Here is a 17,871-nt window from a genome sequence, read left to right on the forward strand (position 1 = left end):
TTATCATTTATTACTAATTATATTTTCTAGTTGGTGAACTTTTATATCTTTTGCCTACTACTGAAGTCCTAAGTTTCTTTTCTAATGAATTTTTATTGAAGTGTAGTTGATTTAAATTTCTTTGTTATTTCATATAAAATAATTTGGGTAAGATATTCATTCAGCAAATAATATTAAGCATAATCCCACGTGTGACATTGTTTTAGGTGCTAGAGACGTGTAGTTAACGACGAAACAAAAATCCTTGCATGTTGGGTAGGATTTTTCTACAAAACCATCTGTCCTGAGGGTTTTTTTAATTTTTATTTTTTAAAAAATATTTATTTTTTGGCCGTTCTGGGTCTTAGTTGCAGCATGCAGGACCTTTGTTGCGGCGCAGCACTGGGTCCTGCAGGGTGGCTTCCGGGCCCTGGAGCGTGCAGGCTTCAGCAGCTGTGGCCTGAGGACGCCAGCGCGTAGGCTCAGTGGTTGTGGTGCAGGGGCTTAGTTGCTCTGAGGAATGTGGAATCTTCACAGACCAGAGATGGAGCCTGTTTTCCCTTCGTTGGCAGGTGGATTCTTATCCACTGTACCACCAGGGAAGTCATGTTTTTTGCTTTTTGGTGGCGCTTTGCACCACGTGGAATTTTAGTTCCCTCAGCAGGGATTGAACCTGCACTCCTAGTGAAAGCTTGGAGTCTTAACCGCTGGACTGCCAGGGAAACCTCTGACCACAATTTTGGTTAGGTGGTATTTTATGATCATGTCATTTATACTGTCCTGCAGTCACTTCCCCTATCAACCTCTTGTATAATACTCTGGAATCCTTAGGAACCAGCCCTAATTGTCCTGCGGCTTGGGAGCCAGATGACTAGGGACAACCCTTCTGTCTCAGGCCTACAAAGTTTCTCAGCTTGTTCAACAGAGAACTCTTGAAAACTAATCCCAACTGCTCGCCATATATAACCTGCTCCCTACAACTCTTAACTTGATGTTACTCTGTCCTTGGGTCCACCTGCTGTGTGGCCCTGCCTGGCAGCCTTCTCTCATTTTAAGGTGTGAATTACAGGTCTGACATCAGATCCTGGATGTTTTATCACCACTGCTCTGCTGCAGAGTTTCATGGAGCTCTTCCTGAAGGCCTTGGGAGTTTTTAGCTTCCAGTGTCAGACTTGCAGGTCCTGTATGTGGCTATGGGGATTTGGTCTTGAAGTAAGGCTTGGTCCACCAGGGGGCGCAGTAGTCTCACGCTATTGCTTTGTGCCCTAGTGAAGGTCTGTGTGATGAGGCTTATCACCTTGCTTTGGAGAGGGGTTTGCCCTTGGTATTTTTGTTGGTCACCTTCTCTGGTCAGGTTTCAGAAACTCAGCTCAAAGTCAAAAGATTTTGTCCATGAAATGCACTGTGTTGCCTTGAATGCACCACCTCCCTTCTATGGGTTCTTAAAATGTGATCCTTTTTTTGTGTATGTGTGGGGGTGGGAATATTGTTTAGTTTTGAAATCCTTACTGGAGGGAAAACCTATTTCGTGTTTCTTCAGGACAGTATCATTATTACTTTGCAAACCTGAAGAATGACTTTCTCCAGAACAGTAACTTTTGCAACTTGGAAACCTGAAACCTGCTTTTAACCTGAATACTGACTGTGATTGTGAAAATTGGTTGTGGCCCTCTAAGTCTAAATCAAAATATTTTCTGGATTCCTAATGATGGCTAACAGAAACACGCCAGGCTCAGCCATTTCAAGAGATGAAGCTAGTATATTCCTGTGTGTTTTATGCAACTTACTAATTTTCACAGCTGGTGCCGTTTTGAACACCTATCAGGACCAGACACCATGCTAAGTGTTTTACAAACTTTGGCTCATTAATCCCCTCTTCATGCATTATCACCCCCATTTTTACAGATAAGAAAATTGAGGTTCATATAGCATACACGATGGCCCTGAAATCCAAACCCAGACTGAGCAGACATATGTGCTAGCCAGCACAGATCCAGACCTCTGACTTACTCGCACATGGGGCCAGGGGCCTGTCACATGGCCAGTAAGGGGAGCACCGACTGGCTTTAAGGGACCATCTCAAGACCCATAATGACCGACCACCACTGATGACGATTTGGACATCCACATAGCACCAGTTCTTCTAGAACTTCATCGCTTCTCCCCCTCCATGGAGGGTTCCACAGAGACAACACACTCAGATGGCCTTGCCCAAGGCAACTTGCCGCTCAAGGCTTCCTAATTCCATGGTGGAACCTTCCTCAGGCTCTGCATTTCTAAAAATATGTCCATTTTATTGGTTACTCAGTATAATGGGTGTCAATGGATTGGTCAAATTGTTACCCAGGCAGCCCATATGGACCCCTGCTGGGGCCTTGCCCGGCTGAGACCCCACCTCAACAGGGAAGGTTCTCACTCCTTTCAGGTTCATGCAGCCAGAGGCTAAACCAAAGCTGAGACTGATGCAGCTCAAGCTTTATTCAATGGCCCGAGAATGGAGAAGTGGGAACTGTGTTTTAGATGAGCTTCTTCCCGACACGGCACAACTTTGGGCCATGGCTGGGGGCAAGGGTGTCACTTAGTAGCTGATGTAGTAAAATCAGTGTAGAGTGAGACTCAAGGGCTGCTGGAGGTCAGATTCGTCTTGGTTCCAACTGATTCCATATGGGTTTTTGTTTTTCTATAGATTCCCTTCTTTGTCTCTGGACCCTGTGACTTAAAGACATGCATTAGCTCCTGTCCACGGGCCTGGTGGCAGCTCTGGCAATAACATACACCTGAGACATTTTTACTCTCTGTCTGCTTCCAGAGTTCGTGGTAATATTAGCACTGGAAAAGCACAACAATAAGGAACTGTACCATGCTCAGCATTTAACCTGAGCCCCGGCCAAACGTTCCCCCAAGCTTCTTTGTCCATTTCCTTTTACAGAATCCTGTGCATCTGGCTCTGCAGTTTACCCGTGGGAACATTGCTCTAGCTTAGGAGTCCTCAGCCTCAGAACTGCCGGTCTTCCGGGCTGGGTGACTCCATCGTGGAGGGCTGCCCTGCGTGCAGTAGGATTTTAAGCAGCGTTTCCAGTCTCTTCCCATTAGAAGCCAGAAGCAACTCCCCCACCCTAAATAAATCTTCCTCTTTTATACATAAAGCATATATATATATATATGACAAGCATATTTACTATTTATCTGTGGTATTATTATTTATTTTGGCCATGCCGCGCATCTTGGTGGATATCAGTTCCCCAACCAGGGATTGAACCTGGGCCACAGCAGTGAAAGCAATAGAAAGCACTAACCACTAGACCACCAGGGAACTCCCCTATTTATACGTGGTATTAAAATATTTTGTGGAGGATTTCCGTGGTGGTCCAGTGGTTAAGACTGCATTGGGGAACTGAGATTCCACATGCCACGTGACATGGCCGAAAAAAAAAGAACCCCAAATATATCATGGGGAGGTGATGACGAAAAAAATGTCTGAAAAGACTCTTTGGGATGGAGTGATAAAAAAAGGTTGATAAACACTCTAGTTCAATTTTTCAGTTCTTATTCATGCAACTTCCTCAGGAAAAATGGCATTTGTGGCTCTTTAAAAAAAGCTGAACCAAAGAGCTAAGCAACTGTAGATACATAGAAGGAAATAACTGAGAGCTGGCAGGAGCCCAGGATACCATATGGAAAAAACTTAGGGCCGATGTCAGCCGCTTGGCTATGACTGGTAGGTGAACCCCAAGAAATCCTCAGCCAGGATCACTGTCCAGCGGAAGCTCTGCCATTTCTAAGTAGAAGAGGCTTGGGGGAAGGGTCTTCCTGTGGTGTGGGGGGCTTGGAACTGTGTTGTCATGTCACTTATTTATTGAGGACATTTATTGACTATGGTTGACCAGAGCCTCCATGTCACTGCCAGACACACACATCTGAATACACTTCCCTGCCCCTAACTATTATTCTTAAATAAATCTGGCTTCTCACTCTGACCTTCTCAGATCCCACTGTTTAGAGAACATATCGTGGCATATCTTGATTGCTGGTCATGGCGCATCCAGAATGGGGAAATAACAAACAGCTCGTTGATCCAGAATATAAAGGTCATCTCTATTGCACATAGCCAGCTAAACTGGAAAAAGAGGTAAATTAAAAATTCAACAAATTTTAAAACATTAAAAAGTTTCTCTCTTGAAAAACTGACTTCCCTCATCTAGCAGAGCGCAAAGCTTCCCAGCTTTCAGTTTGGGGAAATGAGTGAGTAACCTGAACCCAAGCGGAGAGTCACTCATTTTCTGCTTCTTACTTCTTTCAAAAAACCCCACTTGAACTCAGCGTGTGTAGCTGGGTGAGGAAGAGAGAGCTGGTGTTCACAGGAAGCCACGCGCCCTTCAGAGGCACCTGTCTTTCTTAGTGCACTGCTTCTGGAGCAAGCAGGCACTGCCTCTCAGACCTGCCTTGGAGCCACTTTCAGAAAAGCAAGGTAAGGGGGCAGACGGTGTGGGGCGCTTAGGTCCTCAGACCCCGTGCTGCTCGGCCCACAGGTGTGTGGGTTCTGGAAGCGCTGAAAGCTGCCCGGCTAGGCAGCCGGCCGATCACTTGGTCAGCCCGGTCATTCTGCTGGTTCGTGCCAGTTGGCACCTGTCCTTATTGCTCACACACAGCCCTCCCAGCCCTCATCTGACTGGCTCTCACATACTTAACAGCGCTTTCCTCCCGCATACATCTGGCTTAAACTATGTGCTCGGAACACACAGTTGATTTTCATTCACTATATATACTTTTCCATTTCTGGCTTCTATCAAGACTCCCGGCTCAAGAAACACCAGCCCAGTGAGGGCTGCAGCATAATCCCAGACATTTACCAGCTGTGTCGACTTCTGTTTCTTCTCCTGATAATTTCCTAACACCTCCTCAGCCTCTCTTATTCCTTTCCTTTTCACTGGTGAAATGATGGTGATAGACCAGAATTGTTATTTGTTTAATTGGAATTGATAATCATTTAACACAATTTTTTTTTACTTTTTTGAGAACCTGCGATGCCCCAGGTCTTCAGCATCCCTTTGGAGGAATAAATCAAAACCTCTCTGAGAAACACATACTTTGGGTGTGTGGTGGTCAGAGTGGGAGATGGGGAATGTATGTGGAATTATTGAGCAATGTGATAGGGTTTTGATCAAGAATATCAGGGCGCCAACTAAGAAGGATGCAAGGAGAGGTGGCCTTGAGGCAGAAAGCCGCCGGCATTGCTCTGACTCACATGTGGACATGTGTGTAACTTTCGGAAGATTTTAACCTCTTCATCTGCGAATTTAGACAGGAAATGAGGGTGGTTGTGAGCATATGTGTAAGGTTAAGATTGTAACCTCATCTGCCAGTTTAGATAAGAAATGAGGGTGGTTGGGAAGGTAGAGATTTTATTTTTGGCTATGATGTGCCTTTTCTAGATCTGTCCTGCTAATTGATACTCTGATATGATTCATGCATAAAATTGATCTTTATATGCAGTTCTGATGAAAAGACCAAAAATTTCCCTCAACTTACCCAACTGAATGTTGCGACCTTCCATAGGGCCTGGAAAAACACACTTGCTGCTTTTGTGTCGGATTGGCCCAAGAGTGCCCAGTCACCCAGCCGGGGAGTCCAGGTGCGTTCCAGGTAAGACAGCGCTCCAGCGCGAACACAGGACTTGGGTGTGGTGTGCTGGGGCCCACCTGTACCAGCACGCAGGAGCTGATTGTTAAATCTTGAGAAATTTTGTGGGGCAGTTGGTGATTTGACCTTGGCCATGGTGGGAGTGTTTGGGCTTCCCCAGTGGCCCGATGGTAAAGAATCTGCCTTCAATGCAGGAGATGTAGGTTCGATCCCTGGGTTGGGAAGATCCCCTGGAGGAGGGCATGGCAACCCACTCCAGTATTCTTGCCTGGAGAATCCCATGGACAGAGGAGCCTGGGGGGCTACAGTCCAGGGGGTTGCAAAGAGTAGGATACGACTGAAATGACTTAGTGCACACACGTGGTGGGAATGTTTACACCATGGAAACCGCCAAGAGCCACACATCAGAGCCCCCCAGCCCCACCTCCTCACCCTCCCAGACCTGGTTCACCTGCAGCACGTCACTGGGACTTGGGGCCCAAAGAATACATTCTCTGTGTGGCTGTGTGGTTTTCGGAAGACACTGAACTTCTCTGAGACTTTCGTGAGTCATCTACACCACGGCTCAGTATGGTTATTGGGCTTAGAATACCAGGTTTTATTGAAAGGAGTGTGAGAACGGGAACACATGACTGGGATTGAATGCACAATACCAGTGAACATGTTCTGAAGTCTGTAAAGAGCAAAGCACACAGAAGGAATTCGAATTTTTATATAAAAGCAAGAGGTCAACCTGGTTCCTTTCTAGCCTGATGATTTACCTAAGTCATCTCTGAATTTTGGGCATTACAATCTGAAGGGGAAACATGCATAGATTTTCTACCTTTTTTTTTTTTGGATTTCATGTCAGAAAGGCCCTGGGTACGGTACTGTTGGGCAGGTCATCTGGTCTTGTCATTTCTGTGAGTGATTTCAGTAAATGCCAGACTAGCTTTCAGAAATACATCCTTGAAGAACAGCTCATTGAAAGAAGGTTTTACTTGTCCCTCTTACAAATGGGAGAACCAGAGCTCCCAGCAGTGGGGCAGGAAGAGTGGCAGAGCTGGAGTTTGGTGTCTGTATGCCACCAAAGGGCAGGATTCCTGCACTGTGGCTGACTGCTGTTCAGTTCAAGGACCTGAGCCCCTCAGTGCCGGGAGCTTGGGATGAGTGTCTGATGATCTGGGCAAAGCAGCTGTGCTCTGCACACAGCACCGTTCTGATTTGTTTCTGTTCTGATAGAAATCTGTTGGCTCTTCCCCTCATTAGGTTCTTTTGGCTGGGCTCAGAGCTGCCTTGAGGAGCCTGTAAATTTGAAAATGAACCCCACGGATATAGCAGACACCACGGTGGATGAAAGCATCTATAACAGTTATTATCTCTATGAAAACCTGCCCAAGCCTTGCAACAAGGACGGCATCCGGGCATTTGGGGGGCTCTTCCTGCCCCCACTCTACTCCTTGGTCTTTCTCTTCGGTCTGCTTGGCAACTCCGTGGTGGTCTTGGTCCTGTTCAAGTACAAGCGGCTCAAGTCCATGACCGACGTGTACCTGCTCAACCTCGCCATCTCGGACCTGCTCTTCGTGCTCTCACTGCCTTTCTGGGGCTACTATGCTGCAGACCAGTGGGTGTTTGGGCTTGGCCTCTGCAAGCTGATTTCTTGGATATACCTGGTGGGCTTCTACAGCGGCATCTTCTTCATCACACTCATGAGCATCGACAGGTACCTGGCCATCGTGCATGCCATCTTCTCCCTGAGAGCCAGGACCTTGACGTACGGGGTCATCACCAGTGTGGCCACGTGGTCAGTGGCTGTGCTTGTCTCCCTCCCAGGCCTCCTGTTCAGCACGTGTTATACTGAGCGCAACCACACCTACTGCAAAACCAAGTACTCTTTCAACTCCACGCGGTGGAAGGTCCTGAGCTCCCTGGAGATCAACATTCTAGGGCTGGTGATCCCCTTGGGAATCATGCTGTTCTGCTACTCCATGATCATTAGGACCTTGCAGCACTGCAAAAATGAGAAGAAGAACAAGGCAGTGAAGATGATCTTTGCTGTGGTGGTCCTCTTCCTGGGGTTCTGGACCCCTTACAATGTGGTGCTCTTCCTGGAGACCCTGGTGGAGCTGGAGGTCCTTCAGGACTGCACATTTGAGCGACACCTGGACTATGCCATCCAGACCACAGAGACCCTGGCTTTTGTTCACTGCTGCCTCAATCCTGTCATCTACTTCTTCCTGGGGGAGAAATTTCGCAAGTATATCGTACAGCTCTTCAAAACCTGCCGGGGCACTCTGGTGCTCTGCCAATACTGTCGACTCCTCCCAATGTACACTGACACCCCCAGCTCATCTTACACGCAGTCCACGGTGGACCATGACCTCCGCGATGCTCTGTAAAAACTGAAAATGCAAGAAACAGTTAATAAGCTTCCCACGTTGAGAGCTTATTTAAAATTGTATCAAAGTGACAGTTTCCTGAACAAGTACAGAGGAGAAGAAGAATTATATCCACTGCAAAAAGTAGGGCTTCTCACCCGGCAGTCACGTTTTCTTCCTGCCAAGTACAAGTTCAGTGTGACCAGAGTTCACCTGGACCGAGGCATCCTTCCTTGGTGCGCCAGGCTTTCCTGCAGGGATGAGTAAACCTGAGGAGGCTTCTGAGCAAGCTTCAGTGAGGAGAGAGATGATTTGGGAACGGGAAGACCATTCCCTTCCAACCTGAACTCATGGGATTCTCTGGAGGGGTTTGTAGAGAATTGACTGGGGGAGTAAAGCGCTAATTCTTGCTGTGAAAATGAGGCCTTTGAACTGCTACTAGCTTCTGTGAAACAATATAGAAAACCTTGGGCACACTGTCCCAGTGTTTTCCTGATCATATATATCTGAAGCACGGTGTATGCCACGAAGCCAGGTGTCTGCAGAAACAACTAGTAAAGGAATGAAATTAGATCTGGATTCTTTTATTGTGAAGGATTATTTGTTAATGAAAGCCAAACTGCCAATGCTGATAACAAGTATAAGCTTAAGAAGGCATTAGAATGGTCTGATTCCTAAACATGAAATGCAAGGCATTAACAAATCTAAACGTAACTTGTGGAAATTCAAACACAGTTTCATATGCTTATGGTGTGTTTTATTTTCATTAATACATGAGTATTCACATTTAAGAAGTAATACATAGGCCCAGATACATTTATCTGGGGTCTTTTACTCATTTACAAACATTTCCTTCAAAACCAAAAAATAACAAGGACTAATCAAGTAAGAAGACAGTGCTTCCTTAATCACTTCAAAGTGCCTGCCATAAAGTAAGGCAAAATTAGTCCACTAAAAGTTAATGCTGATATGGCATAAAAATGACTTCCAAAAAATTTGGAATTGTGAAAAGTGTCATCTTTTAAAATATTGGCCCTGCTTTTTAACTTTTGGATGATTCAAAACTTCAATCAGTCACTTCTTACAAGTCATTTTAATTATGTAATTAATCATTAAGAGAACGCTCTGTTCTTACAGCCTTAATCAGAATTAAGACTTACGAAGTCTAAGGATATCTGTAATTGCTCCAAAACCAAAACCTACTTTGCAAACTATTACCTGAGCTAACCAGTTTAAAGTGCTTCTGTAAATTTACACATTATTGCATGCTTTCCATTTATAAAGAATGCATTTCCAGAAAATTTATTTTCAGAAGGTGATTTTAACAGGGTAAGTTGATATTGCCTTTCTAGAAATACAATAAAAGACAACAAATAGACCTGTGTATAGTTTTTCCTGGTTATGTGTATGTTTGGTCTCCCACTGGGGATGAGCATCTGAGCCGCCAGTGTTCCTGTTGTCTGGCTTGATCATCTTTGCTACACGTTATAGAAGAAATCCACGTTCCGGAGAGGAAGAATTAAAGGCTTCAGTGTTAAGATAACCACTTGGGATGGAGAAAGGAGTCACTACTCATTGTCACAAAAGTGCTTGGGGATGAGAGTGGATGAGGAGTGGGGACAGGAGGGGTTCCTGGGCAGTCCTTAGAAAACCCACATGACACGGCAGGGTCTGCAAATTATACTTCTGTGTTTCCTCGTGCGTCTGAGCCATTACTTTCCTCTCTTAGCCTTGGTTTCCTCTTATCTGTAAAGCAGAATAGAGTTCAGAGTGATTGAAAAAAAAGATGACTACTCAAAGTATCTATGTTCCTTGGTCATAAAGTGTGGTTTTGAACTTCCCAGCCAGTGGCTACCTCCCCTTTCCTCTTAGAGCTTGAAGTTTCATTCATTTAATCAGTAGGAGACAGAAATGTAAGGACACCAAAAGACAGAGACTAAAGACTCTGATGCTGGGAGGGATTGGGGGCAGGAGGAGAAGGGGACGACAGAGGATGAGATAGCTGGATGGCATCACCGACTCGCTGGACATGAGTCTGAGTGAACTCCGGGAGTTGGTGATGGACAGGGAGGCCTGGCGTGCTGCGATTCATGGGGTCACGAAAAGTCGGACTCAACTGAGCGACTGAGCTGAACTGAACGGAACTGAACCACCGGGGTTTTACTGTCCCTTTAGTGTCCATTACTCTAACGCTCACTGAGGCTGCAGACCACACAGCTCCTGCACCCCATCCGAGGATGGGGTCACCTATCACCTCCAGGACCTCAGGGCCTCCCTTTCTCCAAAGTTGGGAGCTGTCCCCTCAGGATGGGAATTTAGAACCTCTGGTGATACCCAAACATAACCCTCTCAGCTCACTGGAAAGAAAGTTCCTTCCCCTTCAGTAACAAACATAGAAACCCCAGCTTGATTTCTACAAAGTTTGGTTTTGCTTTTTTTTTTTTTTTAAAGGGTGCCAGGACCAACAATCACCAGCTACCCAAGAACCAAAAAATTATACTTCCAAAATCTCTTGATGTTGATTCTGCAAAGAACAAGAGCTGTCCTACGTGTGCCTCTTGTGACAGAAACCCTTTTTAAGGTGGGTTTACAGAATTGAAAGAGACATGTGTACCCCAATGTTCATCACAGCACTGTTTATAATAGCCAGGACATGGAAGCAACCTAGATGTCCATCAGCAGATGAATGGATAAGAAAGCTGTGGTACATATACACAATGGAGTTTTACTCAGCCATTAAAAAGAATGCATTTGAATCAGTTCTAATGAGGTGGATGAAACTGGAGCTGATTATACAGAGTGAAGTGAGCCAGAAAGAAAAACACCAATACAGTATACTAACGCATATATATGGAATTTAGAAAGATGGTAATGATAACTCTGTATGCGAGACAGCAAAAGAGACACAGATGTATACAACAGTCTTTTGGACTCTGGGAGAGGGAGAGGGTGGGATGATTTGGGAGAATGGCATTGAAACATGTATAATATCATACAAGAAACGAATCACCAGTCCAGGTTCCATGCAGGATACAGGATGCTTGGGGCGGTGCACTGGGATGACCCAGAGGGATGACACGGGGAGGGAGGTGGGAGTGGGGTTCAGGGTGGGGAACACATGTACACCTGTGGCGGATTCATGTTGATGTATGGCAAAACCAATACAATATTGTAAAGTAATTAGCCTCTAATTAAAATAAATAAATTTAAATTTAAAAAAATAAGGTGAGTTTAACTGTATGTTTCATTAGGACCATTCTTCTCTTGCTGCACCATGTCTAGCTTCTGGGGAACACAGTTCAGTTCAGTTCAGTCACTCAGTTGTGTCCAACTCTTTGCAACCCCATGGACCACAGCACACCAGGCTTCCCTGTCCACCACCAACTCCCGGAGTTCACCCAAACTCATGTCCATCGAGTCAGTGATGCCATCCAACCATCTCATCCTCTGTTGTCCCTTTCTCCTCCTGCCCTCAATCTTTCCCAGCATCAGGGTCTTTTCAAATGAGTCACAGACTAGGTGTAATTTCTTTAAGAACAAAAGAAAGAGGTTTGCTTTTCAGATGGTGTCATTGTTTTGGAATAAGACAGAAGTTATGGCTGCACAGCATTGTGAATGTACCAAATGCCACTGAATTATACATTAAACACTCTCCGACATAAATCACAGCAGGATCCTCTATGACCCACCTCCCAGAATATTGGAAATAAAAGCAAAAATAAACAAATGGGATCTAATTAAAATTAAAAGCTTCTGCACAACAAAAGAAACTATAAGCAAGGTGAAAAGACAGCCTTCAGAATGGGAGCGAATAATAGCAAATGAAGCAACTGACAAACAACTAATCTCAAAAATATACAAGCAACTCCTGTAGCTCAATTCCAGAAAAATAAATGACCCAACCAAAAAATGGGCCAAAGAACTAAACACTTCTCCAAAGAAGACATACAGATGACTAACAAACACATGAAAGGACGCTCAACATCACTCATTATCAGAGAAATGCAAATCAAAACCACAATGAAGTACCATTTCACACCAGTCAGAATGGCTGCGATCCAAAAGTCTACAAGCAATAAATGCTGGAGAGGATGTGGAGAAAAGGGAACCCTCTTACACTGTTGGTGGGAATGCAAACTAGTACAGCCACTATGGAAAACAGAATGGAGATTCTTTAAAAAACTGGAAATAGAACTGCCATATGACCCAGCAATCCCACTGCTGGGCATACACACTGAGGAAACCAGAAAGGAAAGAGACACGTGTACCCCCAATGTTCATTGCAGCACTGTTTATAATAGCCAGGACGTGGAAGCAACCTAGATGTCCATCAGCAGATGAATGGATAAGAAAGCTGTGGTACATATACACAATGGAGTATTACTCAGCCATTAAAAAGAATGCATTTGAATCAGTTCTAATGAGGTGGATGAAACTGGAGCCGATTATACAGAGTGAAGTAAGCCAGAAAGAAAAACACCAATTCAGTATACTAACGCATATATATGGAATTTAGAAAGATGGTAATGATAACCCTGTATGCGAGACAGCAAAAGAGACACAGATGTATAGAAAAGTCTTTTGGACTCTGTGGGAGAGGTGGCAGGGGATGATTTGGGAGAATGGCATTGAAACATGTATAATATCATATATGAAATGAATCGCCAGTCCAGGTTCGATGCATGATACAGGGTGATCGGGGCTGGTGCACTGGGATGACCCAGAGGGATGGTACGGGGAGGGAGGTGGGAGTGGGGTTCAGGATGGGGAACACGTGGTGGATTTATGTTGATGTATGGCAAAACCAACACAATACTGTAAAGTAATTAGCCTCCAATTAAAATAAAAAAGAATTGTGCATTAAAAAATTTTTTGATTTATTATTATTTTTTTTAATCACACTATGCAGCACGTGGGATCTTAGTTCCCTGCTGCTGCTGCTGCTAAGTCGCTTCAGTCATGTCTGACTCTGTGCAACCCCATAGACGGCAGCCCACCAGGCTCCGCCGTCCCAGGGATTCTCCAGGCAAGAACACTGGAGTGGGTTGCCATTTCCTTCTCCAATGCATGAAAGTGAAAAGTGAAAGTGAAGTCGTTCAGTCCTGTCGGACTCTTAGCGACCCCATGGACTGCAGCCTACCAGCCTCCTCTATCTATGGGATTTTCCAGGCAAGAGTACTGGAGTGGGGTGCCATTGCCTTCTCCGCTTAGTTCCCTGACAAAGGATCAAATCCTTGGATCAAATCCCCTGCAGTGGAAGCCTGGAGTTTTAACCTCTGGATGACCAGAGAAGTCCTGAATCGTAGGTACAGTTTTAAATGATTGGTTTTATAGTGTGTGAATTTTACCTCAACAACAACAAAAAGAATAATAAGATAGCCCTATCAGTATCTGTCCATAATAGGCACTCAAACTCTATTAAATAAAAAAGTGTCACCTGCTTCCCAAGAGAAGGAAGAATGCTGGGTGATGTATAGACCTTTATGGAGATTTTTCATAAGAAACTCTTATAACACTCTGGGACATTTTATGCAATGATTTCTGATTTGTTGGGAGTCTGTCTTGTACCACTTGGGATGGTAGGTGATGGAGAGGAGGATAGGATAAAGGAGTGGGCTCTGCATGTATAGATTGTAACTTGAGACAGGAATACACAAGTACAAGATCAACTACGAAGCAAGCAGGACAGACACAATAACATAGTCACAAAGAAAATGCTTCAGGACCCCAGACGAAGAAGGAATCAATGTCAAATGTCAAACTTCGACTAGCTTTTGAAGTTGGCCTTATAAGAGGAGCCTGATTTTGGTGAATGGAAGGGAGGAAGGACATTCTAAGCTGGTGAAATTGCACATGAAAAGGCAGATGCTGTGTCAAGACTGCCCCTTGTGGTCAGGGAGGGGTGAGCAGGTTTTTGTAGTTAAAAGTGAAGAGGGGTTGGGTGCAGAGAGGGCCAAAAGAGGAAAAGCTGAGACAAAGGAAAACTTAGGGACCTCATTTTTGGTGGCAGTTTTGGGCTCCTGGGACAGTGGCCATGCTGCATCAGGCTGGAGGAGACTGTTGGGGTTGTGGGGTGCTGTCCACACACCCTGTGCTGAATGAGTACTCACCCCATCCGTTCCAGGAGCGCTGACACTTGGGGCTCTCGGCTGGTCTCTTCAGGACTGTCCTCCCAGGGGAGCACTCACTTCCAGCGCCTGAGTCTTGGAGAGAAAGAAACACTCGCTCCCTTGCTTTCAACTGGGACACGCTGATGAGCCATTCCAACCACAGAGCTGCCCGTAAGATTAGCTGAGCCTCTGTTGCGGCTACATTGTGGTGTGCCCAGCGCTGCCTCCTTCGTGCCCTTACAGATGTTGTTCCCAAGAGGCCTCCCCAGTAAATCTCCTGTATGCTCATCTCAGAGTCTCAGAGTCTGCTCCCAGGAACTCAAGTCTAAAGTGGGAATTCTGGATCATCGCCTAAGATAAATAGGAGTGACCCCAGGTGTGGGAAAATGAGGGCGCATAGAGTTTGCAGCAGGCTGTCCATTCATCACCCTTTGGCTAGCAACCCCATTTGACTCTTGGTTCGTGTGCTTCCCTGAGTCAACCTCGCCTTTGCTGTCATAATTCACCTGCCTCAAACCCTGAGCCATCATCCCCACACCACTCTCTTTCTGTTATGGTAAGAGCTCAACTCTACTCTTGGCCATGAGGTCCTGTATTCTGCACTGGTCTGTGGCTTCCTGGATTCAATGAACCAGACACAAGTTCCATTCATTTCGGGATTCACGATACTTCACTCCTGAATGGCCATTATCAAAAAGTCTGTAAATGGTAAACACTGGAGGGAGTTCCCTTATGGTCCAGTGGTTAGGACTTTCACTTCACTGCTTAAAATGCCCAGACCGGGTCAGGGAACTAAGATCCCACAAGCCAAGTGGTATGACCACCACCACCACCAACAAAAATGGGGAAAAAAGAACGCTAGAGAGAGTGTGGAGAAAAGGGAACCCTCCTACACTGTCGGTGGTAATGTAAATTGGTGCAGCCGCTAAGAAAAACTGTATGGAGGTTCCTCAAAAAATGAATAATTGAGCTGCCATAATCTAGCAATCCCAATCCTGGGCATATACCTGGAGAAAACTCCCACTCGAAAAGACACATGCAGCCCAATGGTCATAGCAGCGCCATTCACAATAGCCAAGACATGGAAGCAACGTACGTGCTACAGATGAATGGATGACGATGTAGTGTATATATATACACACACAATAGAATATTAGCCGTAAAAAGAATCAACTAATGCCATTGGCAGCAACATGGACGGAACTAGAGATTATTCTACTAAGTAGATCAGAAAGAGAAAGACAAACATCATATGATGTTACTTACATGTGGGATCTAAAAAGATACAAATGAACTTATTTACAAAACAGGAATAGACTCACAGATGTAGAAAACAAACTTATGGTTAACAAAGGGGGAAGGGAAGGGCGAGGGATAAATTAGGAGTTTGGGATTAAAATACACACACTGCTATATATAAAATAGATAACCAACAAGGACCTAGTCTATAGCATAGGCAGCTATGTTCAATATCCTGTAATAACCTGTAATGGAAAAGCATCAGAAAAAGAATAGATATATATGTATAACTGAATCACTCTGCTGTACACCCGAAACTAAGACAACATTTCAAATCAACTACATTTCAATAAAATTTTTAAAAAAATACTTTACTCCTTAAAAGCTTCTAATGGCTTCAAATTCCCCTTTCAGCATATCAGAACTCCACTAACTATTTTTGAAACTCATTTCAGCCTTCTCTTTAAGTAGATAAGGTTGGTTTTATTATCCCCAAGCAATTGAGTTCAGGGGAAACAACATTTTAATAATGAAGTAAACCAGCTCCAGCAACAATATCATCACCTAACTGCTTAGTAAAATGCCCAGCACAGAGCAGTTGTTCAATTATTTTTTTAGTGAATGAGTGAATTTCCTTATCTCTTAATTAAGTACTCTATGCTGGCAACTCAAGTTTCTATTTCACTACACAAAGTTCAGCAGCCTGCTCTCCAAAATCCCCAATATGTTTCTAATAAAACTTTGTGTGACAGAGTTCAAAGATTGATTGACTTGCCTCCTAGTTCCAGAAATTAGTGGGTGGTCTTTGGGTCAAAAATGACTTCACTATGACTTTTGGTATGAACAGAGTTGCAGAAATCTGCATTTTCGTCTTCTCTGGGAAAGTATAAAATATCAGCAAGAAGAATGAAAAACCCCACAAACTCCATTTTCAATCAAACTTGGAGAGAGAAAAATACTTTTCAGAGTCTAAAATATACATGAAGGGCCTACTAAAAGCGGCCGATGCCAGGCACAGATGTGGAGGAAGCATATGGCAGGGACAGAGCTCACAGTCTCTGCAGAAACCCATTTCCCATAGGGAGAGGTTTACCGCCGGGGGCAGGGGCAGGGGCTGGCAGGAGCAGAGCTGGAATCAGAAGCCCTCCGAGGCCCAGTTTGCTTCAGAGGAGGCAGATTTGCTCAGTTTCAGATCTGCAGGGTGCAATCTGTCTCTGTGGCTGTAGAAGAGAGTCATTGGATTGTGAAAACAGCTTGCCTCCTGGAAAAGAACGGACACCCTGCCTCAAACACATGCATACTCATACTTAACAATTCAAAGATAGACACTCAGAAAAATAATACTGACTACAATCAGGCTAGGAATACTATAGAAATATAGGAATATAATATTTTATTATTTTATCATCAAATATATTTGTCCCCAGCTTCCCTTGTGGCTCAGCTGGTAAAGAATCCACCTGCAATGAGGGAAACCTGGGTTTGATCCCTGGGTTGGGAAGATCCCCTGGAGAAGGGAAAGGCTACCCACTCCAGTATTCTGGCCTGGAGAATTCCATGGACTATATAGTCCATGGGGTCACAAAGAGTTGGACACGACTGAGAGACTTTCACTTTCACTTTCTTAAAATGCTTAACAGGGCACTCCTGAGATATTTTAGCTCAAGACAGAAGACAAGAACGCCTGCTGTCACTGCTGCTACACAATACCAGGCTTTGAGATACCAGCTCCTTCCTATTTAGGGATAAATTAGAGGTATAAAAATTGGGAAAGAGGGATATTCTACAAAATACCTGACCAGGATCCTTCAAAACTGTTAACATCAGTAAAAACAAAGAAAGTCTGAGAAATTGTCTCAGACTAGAGGAGCCTGAAGAGACATGATGATAAAATGTAGTTGTGGAACAGAAAAGAACATCAGCTAAAAACTAAGGTCATTTCAATAAAGTATGGACATTAGCTGATAATAATACATCAATAATGGTTCATTCAGTGTAACAAATGTATCACAAAAATGTAAGATGTTAGTAATAGGGAAAATGGGGCATGGGGTATATGGGAACACTCTACTTTCTTCATAATTTTCTTTTATTCTTACAGTTTCAGTGAGATATAATTGACATACAGCATCATATACATTTGAGCTTCCCAGGCATCTCAGCTGGTAAAGAATCTGCCTGCAATGCAGGAGACCCCGGTTTGATTCCTGGGTCAAGAAGTTCCCCTGGAGAAGGGATAGACTATCCACTCCAGTATTCTTGGGCTTCCCTGGTGGCTCAGAAGGTAAAGAATCCACTTGCAATGCGGGAGACCTGGGTTCGATCCCTGGGTCGGGAAGATCCCCTGGAAGAGGGCATGGCAACTTACTCCAGTACTCTTTGCCCGGAGAATCCCATGGACAGAGGAGCCTGGTGGGCTACAGTCCATGGGGTCTCAAAGAATCAGACACGACTGAGTGAGATAGATACTGTATAAGTTTAAGGTGTACAGCATGATGATTTCTAAAATATTTATTTGCTTATTTGGCTGTCCCAGATCTTAGCTG

At 44.5% G+C, this 17,871-nt stretch overlaps 1 protein-coding gene and 1 non-coding gene across 4 annotated transcripts; one reads left to right on the plus strand and one right to left on the minus strand.

Moving 5' to 3' along the window:
- Positions 1-363: 363 nt before the first annotated feature.
- CCR4 (C-C motif chemokine receptor 4) lies at positions 364-9,354 on the plus strand. 3 transcript variants are annotated; one of them, XM_061395753.1, is made up of 4 exons: positions 364-4,108; positions 4,300-4,447; positions 5,473-5,622; positions 6,868-9,354. In XM_061395753.1, exons 3-4 carry the CDS (start codon positions 5,517-5,519, stop codon positions 7,995-7,997), a joined length of 1,236 nt encoding a protein of 411 aa, XP_061251737.1. In that variant the 5' UTR covers positions 364-4,108; positions 4,300-4,447; positions 5,473-5,516; the 3' UTR covers positions 7,998-9,354. The 3 variants fall into 3 exon arrangements, with proteins under 3 accessions (XP_061251737.1, XP_061251739.1, XP_061251738.1); XM_061395755.1 differs by having other exon boundaries at positions 5,536-5,622; XM_061395754.1 differs by having other exon boundaries at positions 364-4,447.
- Positions 9,355-10,424: 1,070 nt separating this feature from the next.
- Positions 10,425-10,554, minus strand: LOC133235821 (U11 spliceosomal RNA). The gene has a single exon (XR_009732682.1). It is a non-coding gene; the product is annotated as a U11 spliceosomal RNA (small nuclear RNA).
- Between the last annotated feature and the right edge of the window lie 7,317 nt (positions 10,555-17,871).

This window comes from Bos javanicus, chromosome 22, assembly GCF_032452875.1.
Source record: "Bos javanicus breed banteng chromosome 22, ARS-OSU_banteng_1.0, whole genome shotgun sequence".
NCBI classification, from domain to species: domain Eukaryota; kingdom Metazoa; phylum Chordata; class Mammalia; order Artiodactyla; family Bovidae; genus Bos; species Bos javanicus.